Source organism: Thamnophis sirtalis, unplaced genomic scaffold (genome assembly GCF_051295495.1).
Source record: "Thamnophis sirtalis isolate CommonGarterSnake01/CBP01778 unplaced genomic scaffold, rThaSir2_p1.2 scaffold_6, whole genome shotgun sequence".
NCBI classification, from domain to species: Eukaryota; Metazoa; Chordata; class Lepidosauria; order Squamata; family Natricidae; genus Thamnophis; species Thamnophis sirtalis.
The window spans coordinates 15,111,918-15,129,448 of record NW_028261386.1 but is presented as its reverse complement, the minus strand read 5'-3'; the positions used below and the strand labels follow the sequence as shown (position 1 = coordinate 15,129,448).

The window sequence follows — 17,531 nt, the reverse complement described above, 5'->3', positions numbered from 1 at the left end:
GGCAATGGAAAAACATTCTCCAAGGCTCTTTGAAGAATGGAGGCCTTGTGTGATCTGGAGCAGCCTCAGGTAGGCCCCAGAAAGAAACTGGCTGAAGGTTAGAGAGTGTAGCAGATCCTGAGGAGCAATAGAGTCCTGGGGGCAACCATGCCATTCCTCAAGGCTCGCATACTTTGGGGAATGGTGCAGTGTATTCTTTTTGAATGGCACCAGACATAGTAGGGTTGAAATTGAGGCCCAGGCCTCTAGTCAGGCCCAGCCTTGGGGCTGCTGTTCAGGGTGGCCTAGATCAAGGAGTCACCAACCTTTCGGACCTCAGGGACCACTAAATCCCTAATTTTAAATCCTGCGGACCACTAATACGATCTGCTACTGACTGGCTGGGTGAGAGGTGTTAGGTGGTCATGTGACTGGATGGGCATGGCCAACTTAATGTCACTCATGTTGAGGGGCCCCTTCCCTCCCAGCCTGGGCTCCTTGGGGCCCCAACAGGAAGTTGTTGGAGCTAAACAACCACCACGAGAAAGAGTTGGCAAAACAGCTGGCTCAGTTCAAATTCTGACCAAGGAGGCTCAGCAAAAACATCTCACTGAGGACTACGAGCATAGGCTTTCCAAACAGAGGGAAGACCTACGTCTAAGGCCAGGTACTAGCACCTGGGGGCTCAACAGGCTGAGTTGGTCAGCCAGTTCCAGTCCCACTGGAACAAGGCCCTCTGGCTTTTCGCCACCAGCGGCACTTCCCTCCAGCCTTCACCCAAAGCCCTGCACCAGCAGGCTGAAGCAGACCCCATGTCGGAATTTCTGCCCCCCTCCGACCTGCACAAAAAGACCCTGAAGGGGGAGACTCTCTGTAGCAACACAAGCATTCATGGCACGTATCTGGTCCAGGGGCCGGTTTGAGGACCCCCGATTTAGTGCAATAAAAAAAGCAATTTTTTTATCCAGACCACCTCGTAAACCACGCAACCCCCATTGCTCTCTTCTGCGTTATTTCCTGCGCTCCCTAGGATGAGGAGGGGGTGGGCCTTGGTCTTCATCTGAACCCCCTCTCCCTTGTTCTACCTCTCCCCTGCTCTGCCCAGCCTGACTTTGCCTTTGCCCAGTTTCCTCCACAGCCAATGGAGCCACTCTCCTGCTATGTGTCAGCTGTTCGTCTTCCATCTCAGAGTCAGACTCCAAGGGGGCATGGCCTTTTGGTTGGGCTGTTTCCTCATGGCTCTTTGGCAGTTTCTTGATTGGGGTATTTCTTACTTAACTGTTGGACTGAAGTTAACCTTGGAGTTAATCTATACTGATTGGTAATGCCGGCCACATGACCACAGAGACATCTTCGGACAACACTGGCTCTTCGGCTTTGAAACGGAGATGAGCACCGCCCCCTAGAGCCAGGAACGACTAGCACGTATGCGTTGTGTGTTTACCTTTACCTTTAAGCATACCCATACAGTTCACTTTACAATAATAGTTCAAGATTCATTTTTATTTTCACATTATTTATTTTCCTTTTTAAACTGTACAAACCTCCTCAAACTAGTGGACAGCTGGACGGCCTACAGTTACAGAATGGCTGTAATGTCCCATTCCCCCTCTAACCCTCGAGCGGATATAATCAACTCCAAAGAAAAGCTTCAATCCTCACTTCTGTAGTTTTCCGGGGTTTTAAAACTAGAGTCCAGGTTTGGGAGGGCAAAAAGTAGCCCACTCACAAACTCCCTTGAAAGAATAGATTGACCTCCACATAGCTCACTCAGCCTACTGACATTTGACAAAATGCTTCAGATCTTCAAGGAACCGAATGTACTCTTTGTGCTCCAGGGCTGTGCTGAGGTTCACAAGCTCATCTGCAAATGTATTGTCCACCCCTCGGTCAGCCAAGAAATCCATCAGGTGGTCATACAGGGCCTGGGAAGATGATTGGATATGTAAGAAGACACAAGAAATGCACACATTGTAGAAGGGCAGTCATATCAGTCAGTCTACGGTGGGGAAAACAGGGGACTCGTAGCATTTTCCCCAACAAACGTATTTCATTACCGTATTTTTCGGCACATAATATTGGGGTTTTCTCAAGTTTATAAAACATTTCACAGGAAGAGAAATCCCCATTTTCTCAATCTGTCCTAAATTGTGGGAACTCAAGATGGGAGGATCATTTGTCTCAAGTAGGAATGTTCAATGATTGGATTCATACCAATTAAACTCTTAAACTGGGTTAAAAAAAAAGCTCTCGTTTGAGTTGAGCTTAACTCCTGACGACATCAAGATTAGTCCCTGCAGTTTTCTTAGCAGCAAGTCAGTAATGTGAACCCAACTGCAATGTTCGATCCAGATGTTATACCCCAATTATATGTTGATTTTAGGCAACAACTTGAACCCAACTGCAATGTTCAATCCAGATGTTATACCCCAATTATACGTTGACTTTAGGCAACAACTTGGTTAGCACAACGTTGGTTGGTTCCTCACTAGAAAGTGACTCATAAACCATTCAACCTGTTTTAGCCTAGTCTCTCACGTGATGTGATTCCAGCACCTCCTTCACTCACAATACCAGCAGTACACACTCTTACACTTTTGTCAACCTGGCACCCTCCAGATTTGTTGGAACGGCACCTTCTAGAACTCTCAAGGCAGCCCCATGGTGCTGGGTGGGAGAAATTGCAATTTCAGCCAACCTGGAGGCTACAAAGTTGAAGAAAGTTATTTCCTATAAACAATCATTCCAATAAAAACGTACACAATAAGTTACAAATTCTCTTACCCAGTCTAGAGAGTCAGTGTTGAGAGTATAGTTGTTCTCCTGCCAGTCTGAATCTCCACCAGGCTGGAAACTGACTTCTTGGATGGAAAACATATCACTTTCCCCTTCTCCGGTGTGGCTAATCTGTTGGGCAGAACAATTCAAATGGTATGGGTGAAAAACCAAGGCATTACCAAGCAGCTCAGAATTAGGCCAGGAAGGGTGGGGTGGGGCGGCCTGAATCTCAGCAACAGGATGTGTTCTCCGGGGGGCTCTCCAAAAAATCGTCAGATTTCCTGCTAGGTTGAGGGATGATTAACCATAGCTGCCTTGTTGGGGCAGTGAAGGGGGGGGGTACAAGTAGGTGAGGTTGGGGAACACGGAACTCCCCTAAAACACCTGCATTTTGCTATGCAATTGCTCCTGGACCTAAAGCAGGAAAGGCAGCCATTGTGAGCTTCCACGCTGAGCAGCTTGCAAAATCAGCAAAGTACTTTGTCTGGGTGAGATAACAAGATTGCTTGAAAGTACAATACTCCTGTAATTAACCTTAACCTCTGGTTGAAAAAAAAGTTTAAAGAAAGAGTGGCAGGAGATGGCTGGGGGATGGGGACAGGCGTTAGAAAGCTCTCCTACCCAAGGACCAGCAGCGAACAGACAGAGGGAGCCATTAACAGAATAAAAGAAACAATAGATCTTGAGAACTGTTTAACTGTTGAAGGGCTAGAAAGCAAAGTGGAACTTTGACTTTGACTTTACTCTTTACCTTTTACAGAGTTTTATAGACTTTTTACCTTGCACATTTGTTTTTCTAATAACGCTAATAATTTCTGAAAATCTCTCTGTTTTCAAGCAAATGATAAGAAATGATGAATTATGTTTGCACTGCCATCTAGTGGTAAATAAAAGCTGGTTGGGAAAAAAAAAGAAGGAAAAAGAGAAGAGTTGCCAGGCTGACCCGAACTTTCCTCTTCACATTGGGTAGACCAGGACAGCCCTGTGGATCCGACCACATCACAGGGCTTGAGTTTGACACCCCTGATCTATACAATATGAAGACTTTCTTACTTATGCATGTACTTCATTACTGTAATTAATTGTAGCAAAGTGCATCTGCAAGGATCTGCACAAGTCAAACTACATGTTCCATTAGAAACACGTAACTTGGTACTATATGATCCAATCATCTGCCCTCATGATTGGAGATGGGGAGGCTTGCATTACACATCATGGTTCTAGTGAATTTCCTTCCATCCCACAACAGGCCTATTTTGCAGAGTCAAAAGAATACCTCTAGCTCAGGGTTGAACTGTGGAATCATTGGTGCTCTCTGAGCTTGGTTATTGGCTTACAGACATTTCATTGCCCAACTAGGTAACATCATCAGTGCAACTCCCACCCTCAGTAGCACTGATGATGTTACCTAGTCAGGTAATGAAACGTCTGCAAGCCAACAACCAAGCTCAGAAAACACTAACAACACTTGTTCAAAGGAAGCTGCGGGTTGTATTAGCATTGGCTTCCTTCTCAACAAAGCAGAACACTCAAGAGTGAAGATGGGAGATGGTCATTGGGGAAGATGATAAGAAGGGGGTCCCACTTGTGGGTTTTCTAAAGGCACATCTGGATGGATGCTGTTGGAACATAAATCTGGATTAGATGGGTTTTTAGAGTGAATCCAGACTGCCCATTAAATAACACTCTGTATTTTATGAGCCCTGCAGCAAAGTGGTTAGATCAGCATTGTAGTTCTCGGCGGGCCAGGATGGATGCCTCTTGGCCCTGCGGGTCAGATTTAAGAACCCCGCTGGGCGCATCTGGCCTTGAGTTTGACACCCCTGGATTAGATGCAGAATTGCAGGCAAACTCTGCCCACAGCCTGGAGTTCGATCCTGACGGGGCTCAAGTTGACTCAGCCTTCCATCCTTCCAAGATCGGTAAAATGAGGACCCAGATTGCTGGGGGAAATATGCTGATAATGTTAACTGCTCAGAGTGTGCTGTAAAGCTCTATGGAGAGTTATATAAGCAAGCCCTATTACGACTGCTATGATGCAAAGTTAGTTGGTGCACAGGAATTCCCGATTAAAGCTTTCTCAATCCAGGTTTATTCGCCATGCAGTGGAGCTGATGGGAGTTTTTTTAAAAAACCTGAAAGGGCATTTAGCTGTCAGATATCCTGTTTACATGAGTAGAAAGACAAACGTATGTGTTCAGTACACCACTTCTGACCTTGCAAAACTGATATTACATTCCCAAAATCCTCCTGTTGGAATGATGCCAACAATAATGGAGAAAGCTTAGCTAAAACATCTCCTTCATCACAATCTACTGTTTTATGTTGATTTAGCAATAGCAATAGCAGTTAGACTTATACACTGCTTCATAGGGCTTTCAGCCCTCTCTAAGTGGTTTACAGAGTCAGCATATTGCCCCCATTTTACCCACCTCGGAAGGATGGAAGGCTGAGTCAACCTTGAGCCGGTGAGATTTGAACCGCCGAACTGCAGCTAGCAGTCAGCTGAAGTGGCTGCAGTATTGCACTCTAACCACTGCGCCACCTCGGCTCATTTCCAACCCTGGACAAGAGGACTTCATTGAGAGAAGGCAGAGGGATAAAATGATCACGCTCACCTCATCCTCAGGGTAATGGCAATCCAGCACCAGAGTTTGCTTGGTATCATCTTTGCTTACTTCTACAACAAAGTTTGGGGTGGATGTCAGCTCAGGCTGTGGAAGGAAGACAACAACATAAGCCTCAGAACCAACACCACCAACCAAATCGTATTTGATTGCAGCAATCCGGATGAAATTGATTAAACTCTTTCCCGTCCTGTTCTCCTCATAAGAAGCCACACAGACCTGATTCCCTCAAAGGCTTTTAAATCCTGCTGAAATTAAGATGCGCCGTGCAGAATTATGATTTGTAATAAATCACTGCAGTGAAAGCAGAAATCATTTTTTAAAATCTGCAAAATGGCAGTCCACAGAATCAAGATGTTATTGATCATGCTCGTTGTTTCCTTTTAATAACATCTTATCTTGCAGCAATTTCAAAAGTATACTTTATAATGAATTGTTGTGGCCCAGCAGGAGCCATTGGAGCTGCAAACAGACTCCGACAGCGAGGGGCCTTATGAGTCGGCTCTGGAAGATGTGGAGGACCCTGGACAGGGTTCAGACTCCGAGCAGGGATCAGAGAGGCTGGTTGGCCACCAGGAGGCTCCTGAGGCATGGAGCAGCGGTGAAAGCCAAAGGGAGTGTGCTGCTGACATCAGGCCTTGGAGCAGTGGGGAGGAGACAAGGGAGTTGGTCCTTGGCAACGGCGGGCAGATCGACGTAGAGAACAACTGTGCAGATAATTGGACCCAGGTGATTGTAATTAGGCTCCTCTCAAGATAGTATTTAAGGAGAGACTCTGGGAGGAGTCTGGTTGCAGGATTCAACTTAATTCTCAACGCTGGAGAAGCTGTTATCGGTATTTGTCGGAGTCTGGGTTGCTGCCAAGATTCTTTATCTGTTTGTTGTGCTTGGGCTTTCAGCCACCAAGATTTATGTTTCCTGCTAATAAAGTGTTGTGGCATTCCAGCTAATCTTGTCTCGGCATTCGTTACTGGATGGAGGAGGGGGTCAGAACATGAATATATGCAGAGAAATACTCTCCCTTCCAAGCAGCACAATGCAGAATTACGATTTGTAATAAATCATTGCAGTGAAAGCAGACACTTTTGTCTACCATTTCCAGATGCCTATTACAGCAGTGATCCCCCCCGCCCCTGGTCCAAGGAGCAGCACCGGTCCATGGTATCCCAAAAAGCAGGTCACGCAAACAAGCAAAGCCCCATCCACGGGGTGCAGGCAGCACATGAAACCACGCCCCCTACGCTCCGCAGAAGAACCTCTCTTCATGGTACTGGCCCACTCTATTACAGAATATCCAAAATATGTCATTTGCATCAATGTCATTTGTGCAATAAGAAATAATACATTGTGAAAAATAATGCTGAAATAAACAGATGCAACATACAATTAAGTAATTACTGTCACAATGATAATGGACCATCTGTTGTACTGGGCATGTCCAGACATGAGGTTGGTCTATTTTCATTCTTTATACTGTAGAAATGAAATGAAGCTAGGTTTCTTTATGGACTACATATTGAAACAATTATTAAAATTATTTAAATTTTAAATAATTATTAAATTATTAAAATTCTGAACTACAGATAGTCCTCAGCTTATGACCACAATTGAGCTCCAAAGTTTTGTTTTTAAGTGAGGCATTTGCTAAGTGAGTTTTGCCCCGTTTTATGACTTTTGCCACAATTGTTAAGTGAATCACTGCAATTGATAAGTTAATAACCTGATTGTTAAGTGAACCTGGCTTCCCCACTGACTTTGCTTGTGAGAAAGTGTTGCAAAAGGTGTGTTCACACTGCAACAGTCATAAATGTGAGTCAAGTTTGTCAAGCATCTGAATGTAAATCACGTGACCTGACCATGGGGATGCTGCAATGGTTGTAACTGTGAAAAACGGCCATAAGTCACATGTTTCAATGCCGTTGCAACTTTGAATGGTCACTAAACAAACTGTTGTAAATCAAGGACTACCTGTAATTCTATATTTAAGATTACAGCTTTTTCAAGTTCATTTCATCACCAATCTATATACCAATTTTTTTCCTATTTGGATTGTACCATTACTACTGTGTGCCTTTTATTTACCATATTTTTTGGAGTATAAGATGCACCAGAGTATAAGACGTACCACTATTTTGAAGAAGCAAATTTAAAAAAAAAAGTTTTTGCACTCTGCAGACCTCCCCAAAACAGGCTGTTTTTTTGTGAAAACGGTCCCGTTTTTTGTCAAAAAAGGGCATGCATACCCTTTAGGAGGCTTGTAGAGTGCTCCTGGGGACTGGGGGAAATGAGAGAAAAAACAGCCCGTTTTTCGCTCATTTTTGTCCTCCCCAAGAACACTCTGGAAGCCTCCTAAAGGCTCTGCACAAATATTTTTGCAAAGGGAACGGGGTTTCAGGAGGCCAAAAATGCTGCATTCAGTGTATAAGGTGCACCCAGATTTTCACCCTCTTTTTTTGAGGGAAAAAGGTGCGTCTTATATTCCGAAAAATATGGTAGTTTGTTGAATTCCATTTAAAATATGAAAACCAAATCATTTTTTTAAAAAATCTGCAAAATGGCAGTCCACAGAATCAAGATCTTATTGATCATGCTCGTTGTTTCCTTTTAATAACATCTTATCTTGCAGCAGTTTCAAAAGTATACTTTATAATGAATATATGCAGAGAAATACTCCCCCTTCCAAGCAGCACAATGTAGCTCCTGCTAGCTTTGCAATGAAGAGGACTTGGGATGAAGTTCAACAACGTCATTGAGCCATGAAGGTCACCTGTTTTTAGCTAGGATCTTTCACAAGGACCCAGGCGCTTCATTCATTGTCTACACTGCTGAGTCCTACCCTGCTCCCAAACATAGGATTTTTTTTTTTACCTCAACCTCATTATCCTTCTGTCCTTCTGGGGGTTCATCAACGTTTGGTGGAATGCTGTTATTAACATTGAAGGAGACAGTAATCCTAGGGAACAACACAGCCACAATTAGCAAACCAAGATCAATGCAGGAGAGCAGACTTGACTGTAACACTTAGCCTCCAATGCTTCTAATTTCTCCAAAACTGTAATGCACACCAGGGGTGACGTTCAGCAGGGTCCGACAGGTTCTGGAGAACCAGTAGCGGAAGTTTTGAGTAGTTTGGAGAACCAGTAAATACTACCTCTGGCTGGCCCCAGAGTGCGGAGGGAATGGGAATTTTGCAGTATCCTTCCCCTGCCATGCCCACCAAGCTACGCCCACAGAACCAGTAGTAAAGAAATTTGAATTTTACCACCGATGCACACATTGACCTAGCTAGATCAAACGAATCTCAAGAAAAGCACAAACTGCACCAGTCGGAAGCCCTATGAACCAATCCTTAAAATTTAAGGATTGAGAGCCGAGGTGGCGCAGTGGTTAGGGTGCAGGCCACTTCAGCTGACTGTTATCTGCAGTTCAGCGGTTCTAATCTCACCGGCTCAAGGTTGACTCAGCCTTCCATCCTTCCGAGGTGGGTGAAATGAGGACCCAGACTGTGGGTGCGATATGCTGACTCTAAACCGCTTAGAGAGGGCCGAAAGCCCTATGAAGCGGTATATAAGTCTAACTGCTAACTGCTAAAATTTAGTCACCATATTGCCAATGTTGTTACCTAGTGATCAGGTTTACTGATCTGCAGCAGTTTGATTCTGATTTATCAATTTTGCTATGTGTGTGCAATATGTACGTACCTACCTATTTATTCTATAAGCCAATGAGATGTAGCTATAATTATTTACTAATCGAATAAATAATTATAATCTATAACATGGATTATAGATTACTCTATAATCCACGTTCAGGTGCACATCATCAATGAATGACCTTGGGCCAATCACAGACGCTCAGCCAAAATATAATTTCTGCCAAGGTTTGGCTTCCTCCAAACTTGTTGATTTTTCTACATTAAATGTGGTTTCTGTAGGCCAGTGATGGCTAACCTTTTCCGGACTGAGAGCCCAAAGTGTGCGCGCCCAAACCCCCATAATGCAATGCGCACACAGTCCTCTTGCACACGCCCCGCCCCACGCATGTGCACAGGGCTCCCTTCCATGCGCCCTGCCTCTTGCATGCGTGCGCGGCAGAGACACAAACATCAGCTGGCCAGTGAGAGGCGTGCACTCATGCGCAGAACAGAACTGGGGTGACGGCTCGTGTGCCACCAGAGAGGGGACAGCATGCCACCTGTGGCACGTGGGTCATAGGTTCGGTATCATGGCTCTAGGCCCGGGATGGCGAACCTATAGCACGCGTGCCACAGGTGGCACGTGGAGCCATTTGTCAGGGCACGCGAGGCGCTGTCCTGTCAGCTGAGTTCACCCCTTTTTAAAGCCATTGTTTGCCCTCCCCAGGCTCCAGAGGCTTTATAGGAGCCTGGGGAGGGCAGAAAGAGCCTCCCCCGCTCCCCTCAGAGGCCCTCCAGAGGCTTCATGAGTTTCCTTGAAGCGCAAAAAAACAGCCCTATGGGCAAACTGGAAGTTCGGGACACGCCCCGCCCCACGGTTTGCTCGGAGGGTCGTTTTAAGTGTTCTGGAGGCTTCAGGGACGCCTCCTGAAGGTCCCTGAAGCCTTCGGAGCGCTCAAAACGACCCTCTAAGCAAACCGGAAGTCACTTCCGGTTTGCTCATAGGGTCTTTTTTTGCCCTCCGGAGACTTCCGGGAAGCCTCCTGAAGTTCCCTGAAGCCTCTGGAGTGCCTCCGGGGATAGGGGAGGCTTTTTTCACCCTCCCCAGGCTCCTATAAAGCCTCTGGAGCCTGGGGTGGGCGAAAAAAGGATGCAAAAAATGGGGGGGGTGTCTGTAGTGCGTACATGCGCACTGGGGGGGTCTCGCATTGCATTATGGGTGCGGTATGCCCGCGCATGACCCCCCTACGCTCCCCCCACTTATGGCACGCGAGCCAAAAAAGGTTCGCCATCGCTGCTCTAGGCTATATAAGCAATGGATTTTCTCTTTCCCCCTCCACACCCTATGAAATCCAAAAAGCAGGTAACCACCCAAGCTTAGTGGTATATTAACCCTTAAGCAGACTAAGCACATGCTTAGGGCACTAGGCCCAAAGGGGGCACCACAAAGTTGAGAAAGAAAAAAAAACTTTGTACAGTATGTACAAAGGAAGGGGGCACCAAGATTTGTCAGTGCTTTAGGGCACCAGTGAGCTTTAATCCGCCATTGCCCAAGCTTCTTGCCCCACTTACGTTTCCCCAGCCACTTTCCGTGTGAGTTTGGCCTCAGTGCCATGAATGTCCAGCTCCCACCCTCCAGACATCTTCGGCAAGGATTTGTGTTTCTGGATCTTCTTCTCCTCTTGGATTTCATCATTTAGAAACTCGGTAAAAGCCTTGTCACCTGCAGATTGGAAAGAACAGCTGCTAGTTCATTGCATGCATTCAAAATGCACTTAAGGTAGCTAGCGTCCCAAAGGTGCTTTTTTCAAGAGGCAATTGGCCTTTCTGGTTTTTCTTTCTTCTCTGTAGACAACGTAGCTAGTGCTACTTCCCACTCACGAATCCCACAATGACATTTATATTATTAATTACTAAAGCATCGTAAAGGTTTGGTCATAGCGGACTCCCCACATCAGCGAACCTTGGTGAATCCAGAAAAAAGTTAAGCAGTTTTGAATCTGATCCTAATTTCTGCTGTAGATAAAACTGACAGCAAAAAATGCTGAAAGGTGTCCAAGAGACCCCCCCCCCCCATCCACAACTTTGCCAAGAATTGAAGCTTTTATTTTTACCATGGGTTTGGGCTCAATTGAGCTTACCATCAATAGACAGAATAGAAAATAATAGTTCAGCAAACCTAAATTTCACCTAAATTGCACAAAAGATTCACCTAATCTTCTATTTTAGGCTCAAGTACTCAAAAACATTGGGTTTATTTAAAAAACAACAACATTGGGTTCACAAAATTTTACTATATAAAATTTTACTATATATTTGTTCTAGATTCCCACAAATGATATGAAAATAGGAATCTCAAATCATTATCTATCCAATTATTTATTTACTTATTTATTTATTTAGTGCAAATTGTTCACTGTTCCACCACAATTATTTGGGCTGAGATACATCCAATTGTAGAGGATATTCCATTTTGGAAACTATAGTATAGATTTGCACAAGGAGATTATAGAACTCCAAATGTTATTTTCAATCCCATTCCAAATAACTTTCAGTCTGGAATTGATCGTCTTCATGGCTGACCAAAATTAGATTAAGGCACTGTGTTTTTCCACCAGAGCTTTAAAATCCCCAACCGGTGGTGCTCCAGAAATGTGCAGACTACATGTCCCAGAATTCCTGGAGGAGGGAAGGACCTTTGAAATGGTAGTTCTAGCAAGTCTGAAGAGGCCCAGACTGGGTGCCTAGAAAAAAATAAGACTTTGCTTGCATGGATGATCTCCGGTTTATGCTCTCCCCCACCCCCCTCTCTCCAACTTGCAGCCCATTTCCCCTTAAAATTAAGGGGCCTTATGATTCTTGATGAATGTATCTTGTCTTTTTATGTATACTTGACAGCATATGCACCAAAGACAAATTCCTTGTGTGTCCAATCACACTTGACCAATAAAGAATTGAATTATTCTACTCCTATTCTATTCTATTCATTCTCTTCTCTTCTGATCTATAACCTACTGCAGCTGAGCCGGCTGGACAAGCTGAATCAAGATACAATTTTGCTGCAGGCACATGGCGTCTGTTAATGCCCGCACACACCTTGATGCGAAAAGGTGCCTCAGTGGCTAAGACACTGAGCTTCTCGATCAGAAAGGTCGGCAGTTCGAGTCCCTAGGACAGGTCTCCTGCGTGAGCAGGGGGTTAGACTACATGACCTCCAAGGTCCCTCCCAACTCTGTTCCAGTTACATGCCTTGCGGGGTTGCGATTTGCGCCTACCGATCACCGAGCTATTTTATACAGTTTCCACGCGTCTTCTCCAACCGGTGGCCTTGATAGGCAAAGACCCATGGAAAACCCTCCACCCCATCTCCCCATTGTACCTTTTCGAGCCTAAAACGCAAGAGTCCTAATTCGCATCGTGGTAGGGATGAGCCACGTGAAAGTCAACGAGGTTTAACCTTGGCGCACAAGCATCCTAAAAGCTCCCCGGGTCTCCTTCTTCACCCGTGATCCCGATTCTTTTCATCCTCGCCTCGATTCTCCAGCTCCACCTTGTTGAGACTTTCGGAGATTACACCGGGGTGGCGGGATCCCCTCGCCAAACCTCCGATCCTGGGGGAAAGCAACCTCCCCCCCACCCCAAGACGGAATCCAAGGACTCCCCTCCAGACCCGCCGCGCCCACCCCAGGAGCCCGGTTGCTTCCGCGCGGAGTGAACGGGAGGTCGGCCCCTTTCGCTCACCTTCGGTATGGAGGCCGCCGCAATTGCAGGAGACGGAGGGGGAGCCCCGCAGAAGGCCGGGAAGGCCTTTCCCGGAGCCGCGGAGTACCCAGAGGGAGCGGGTGAAAGGCCGAGCGGCCACCGCAAGAGCGGCGGCCGCGGGGCGATGCGCGCCGCCGGTCTGCAAAGGCAAGAGCGGCAGGGAAGAGCGCGCGGCGGCGGAGCGCAAAGCCCGGGCAAGCAGCATGGTGAAGGCCGGAGAAAGACGGAGCGAGGCGAACTCACGTGGGGGAAGCCCGGAAGGAAGGAAGTGGGGCGGGGAGAAAGGAAACCGAGGTCGCTAAGCCAGACTCCGCCTGCTCCAGCGTCCCTCCTCCTTCTCCTCCTCCTCTTAAAGAAAGCGCCCAAAGCGCTGCTTTTCTCTCTCTTGGCACTCGGGCTGCTGTTTCCAAGCGGCGCGCCCTGCACAGCTGGTTGGGGTTTTGGTTTTTTTTTTTTGAGGAGGCTGGAAATGCTAGGCTGGAGTTCTGGATGTCCATGGCGGCGGATGCCTCGGGAAGCCCAGTTTGCAAAGGCGGGAAGTTAACATACATCCGCCCTGGTCTTTGGCCGACTGGCTTCAGAAGTAGATGAGCCCTGTTTCCTGAGGGACTCTCCTTTGATAATTACCGTGGTACTTCGATGTGAATAGAGAAGAGAATAGGAATAGAATAGGAAAGGGATGGGATAAGAATAGGAATAGAATGGAATGGAATAGAATAGGGAGGGAATAAGAATAGAAATAGGAATAGAATAGGAATGGAATAGAATAGAGGCGGGATAAGAATAGAAATAGGAATAGAATAGGAATGGAATAGAATAGAATAGGAATGGAACAGATTAGAATAGGAAATAGAATAGAATAGGAAAGGGATGGGATGGGATAGGAATAGAAATAGGAATGGAATAGGAATAGAATAGGAAAGGGATGGGATAGAAGTAGAATAGGAATGGAATAGAATAAATAGAATACGATAGGGATATGGATAGGGAAGAGAGAGAGAGAGGGAAGAATTGGCTAAGTTTGATTGAACACACAAGGAATTTGTCTCTGCTGCATAAACTGTCAGTGTACATACAAATAACAAAGTGATAGGTGGCCTGGGTCATAAGATACCAGTAGGAGAAAGCAGGAGGAAAGATGAGAAGGTGAGAAGGATAATAGCAATGCAGCCTAGTACCATATATGGGTAAATATATTTAAGCCTAAAATAGTGCTGTGGGAATTAGGTGTTCAGCAGAGTGATGGCAGGAGGGGGGGGGTATTTTGTGTCTAGCAGTTTGGGCATTCTATGAGCTGGGGTGATGCAAGAACAAATCAAAAATAAAATTCAAATATATGAGAAAGGAGATTCATTTTATTCCCCAAAACAAAAGGTATTTTGTTTTCGGGGGTCGCTACAGAGAAAATGGGGTCGAGAGTTGGTTTTATAGGGGGACCAGTCCTTGCGGTGAGCTTGGGGATGTGGTTTGTGTACATGCAGGCTTTAATGTGTGTCCTTCCTGTGCAGATGAGAATGCTCCTGCCCTAGGCTTTGATCCTGAGTGGCATGTGAAATCCAGAACAGCAAATCACTCTCAGATATGTAGATTCCATCTCTGGCATTGGAAAAAATGCAGACAAATCGAGGCGTTTGTTCTTGAAACTGTTTCAGAGAATGCTCTTGTGCAGCCTCTTCTGAAAAACCACACAAAAGTATGTGCACCTATTCTTGCATGATTTTTGGGAGGCTCCACAAGTTGTGCAAGAACACACCACAAATTCTGGAGAGTCTAGAGCAGGGGTCACCAACCCCCGGGCCATGGCCCACTACTGGGCTGTGGCCTGTCTGGAACCATGGTATTGGACCTGGGTACTTGAGAGACCGCCTGCTGCCAATTACCTCCAATAGACCGATTAGATCCCACAGATTAGGCCTCCTCCGAATTCCATCCGCTGGCCAATGCCGACTGGCGACCACCCGGAGGAGGGCCTTCTCTGTGGCTGCTCCGGCCCTTTGGAACGAGCTCCCCATGGAGATTCGAACCCTCACCACCCTCCAGGCCTTCCGCAAAGCCCTTAAAACCTGGCTGTTCTGACAGGCCTGGGACTAATGAGCTTTTGTCCCCTCTCGAATGGTATGGTTGTTGTGTCCTTTTAAATTTTGGTATTGTTTTGTTCGTCTTTTTATTCCTTATTTGTACCCCCCCCCCTTGACTTGGGTTGTGAGCCGCTCTGAGTCCCCTCGGGGGGAAAAGGGTGGCATAGAAATATAATAAATTCAATTCAATTCAACCAGGCACGCTTCTTGGCAAAGGCAGCAAGGGCTGCAACAACAGAGCAGCTTGTGGCAAGGGAGGCAGATTGAAAAGCCCAGGTGATGAGCAGGTTGACAACCGGAGAAAGATCCAGCAAAGGTAGGCAGGAAGGAATGAAGGAGATTTGGGGAGGAATGAGCAAAATTAAGGCCACACACCCCATCCCAGCCTCCTAGATCTCTCTTCTAAAAGGGTGCCAAAAGCCATGTCCATTTCAAGGGGCGCACCCTGGTCAGTTGGATGTTTGCTGATTTTTTAAAAAAATTGATATAAGATGGGTGGATAAGCAAATTAAATAAGTACATAAACATTTCCCTGAATGCAAAACAGGGTTTAGCAGTGTCCTGGGCTGACAGTACTTGTTTTTTTCTTCTCCAGTCTACCTCTGTTGAGTGAAGAGAGATACAAAAGTCTTATTCCTCCTTCCTATTCCATGTAATTAATTGCATTGGCCTTTGACATCCCTTACACTAGTGGCTTCCAGACTTTTTTTGGTGATGGAACCCTTCAGTCTAAAGCTTAAGCTGTATAGGATAGGTTCACACATCATGCCAAGCCAAAATTGTTTTGAAGTCATGGCTGCGTTCACTTAACTCACTTATCCCTGACAATTCCACTGTGGCTTGTGCTGTGGGTCCATCTAACGCTATTTTCTTGGTCTTCCCTGATTGACAGCTTTCTTTGGTCCTTTTCCCTGGAGATGTCAGGGTCTTTGGTCTGGGACCTACAGCCTGCAAAACTGTTGTTCTAATACAGAGTTGTGTCACTCTTGCTGTAAAGAAGCACAGGCTTTTCGTTTGGGAAGGTCCAAATCCAATATAATTTTTAGCACTAAGGAATCTACCCTGTTTCCCTGAAAATAAGCCCTCCCCAGGTAATAAGCCCAATTGGGCTTTTGAGCGCATGCACTAAAATAAGCCCTCCCCAAAAATAAGCCCTTCCTGGAAATATTGTAACACAGCAGCAGCCATGAGGTGAACACACTCACCGCCTCCTGTACCTCAAAAATAAGACCTCTGAAAATAAGGCCAAGTGCTTATTTCATAGGTCAAAAGAAAATAAGACCCTGTCTTATTTTCAGGGAAACACAGTACATGGTAAAAACATCTCGTGAATCTACACTCCTGAGTAACCACAGATACTTCCAGTCTTATTTCACCCTTTTAAAAAAACATTAGGCACATATTGATATCAACGTTGGAGCATGAATTGAACAAAAGAGAAATAACATTTCCATCCTAAAAATAAATATTATTTAAAATTATTTTTTCCCCCTCACGTTACATAGTAATGGTAAGATGCAGTGCTGAGAAAGTCTGTGACAAGGCAGTTTTCAAAATGTATAGATTTACCAAGTTTTGTCCTAAAAACATCTCAGTTTCTCTTTTCTTTATATGGCATGCTTTCTAAAGGACTGAAGACCAAGGCGGACTACTTATATGGAAACCTCATCATACATTTGGAATGGAAACAGAGGCGGGCTAATCACGAAGCATTTCAGAGATGCAAAATCTGCCTGTGGCCTCTTATTATCTCTTCTAGGTAGGTACAGCATGTGGAATATGCCCACTTAAGGTCCTATTCCAGAAGAGACTGTGAAAGAAACATTATGAGGTCCAGCTCGCTTCTGTCGGTATAGCAACATTCCTGTATATTCAGTTACCAAAGTCACGAATCCAAGGTCCTATAGGCAACTAATTTTTTTTTCCTTATCCCTAATCTTAAGGTCCATTCTTGGCTGCTCTGAGCTTCCGGCGGAAGTATTCGGGGGCCGCGTCATATAGCCAGTCAGCATCCACCACACAGAGGTCCCTCATGTAGCATTTGCTGGTGTGCAACAGTTCATTGTACGCAACGCAGGCTGGTTTGCAATGGAAAAGGACTGAAGAAGGGTGAATGGCCACTGGCTGATGGGTATCAGTTGTGGCATAGGTGCCATCTGGCTGCAGCTCTGCTGTATACATGAAGAGGCTATAGGCCAGGCAGCGGCGGATAGTCCCAGTATCAGAGCGGGAAGACTCCAAGGGTATCGAAAGCTGGATTTCAAGAACAAAAACATAGCAATAAGAACATACCCAGAATTCAAGGAGGATATGTAAATAAAAATGAAGTAAATCTGCAATTAAGTAATGAATATTGAATAATGAGGATAAGTAAACATTAGGATTAATAGACTTGGACGATAATGGTTACAAATGTGATGGTTATATGATGTTTATAATGCTTGGTATTATTAACTAATTCTAGATAAAACCGAATAGAGCGTTTAATTAAATAACAGAAAATGTTTAATAGGGATATGTGAAGAATATGATGAATAGATTTTGAGAATAGCGATTGTATGTATAAGGGTTATTATTTGTATTTAAAAGAGATTATACCCAGTCAGTACACTGCCATTGTGGACATGGAAATGTTATATATAACAAAGAAAATTGTCATAATAAAAAAAAATA

The 17,531-nt window shown here is 45.3% G+C and overlaps 2 protein-coding genes and 1 long non-coding RNA gene across 4 annotated transcripts in view; 1 reads left to right on the top strand and 2 right to left on the bottom strand.

The window, feature by feature from the left end:
- Positions 1-1,478: 1,478 nt before the first annotated feature.
- C1QBP (complement C1q binding protein) lies at positions 1,479-13,039 on the bottom strand. Its single transcript, XM_087717252.1, has 6 exons — positions 12,760-13,039; positions 10,591-10,741; positions 8,253-8,337; positions 5,376-5,471; positions 2,764-2,886; positions 1,479-1,904 (listed from the first exon to the last, which is right to left on the bottom strand). The coding sequence occupies exons 1-6, from the start codon at positions 12,983-12,985 to the stop codon at positions 1,755-1,757; spliced, it is 831 nt and encodes a 276-aa protein (XP_087573378.1). The 5' UTR covers positions 12,986-13,039; the 3' UTR covers positions 1,479-1,754.
- Positions 12,963-16,937, top strand: LOC148044856 (uncharacterized). Its single transcript, XR_015696867.1, has 4 exons — positions 12,963-12,986; positions 15,057-15,174; positions 16,488-16,617; positions 16,802-16,937. It is a non-coding gene; the product is annotated as an uncharacterized LOC148044856 (long non-coding RNA).
- Positions 16,313-17,531, bottom strand: part of DHX33 (DEAH-box helicase 33) — a 37,619-nt gene continuing 36,400 nt past the window's right edge. Inside the window, exon 12 of one of the 2 annotated variants that reach the window (XM_087717251.1) lies at positions 16,313-17,111. In XM_087717251.1, the coding sequence (XP_087573377.1) occupies positions 16,797-17,111 (315 nt within the window). In that variant the 3' untranslated portion in view covers positions 16,313-16,796. The remainder of the gene's footprint in view (positions 17,112-17,531) is intronic. The other variant, XR_015696866.1, reaches the window with a different exon arrangement.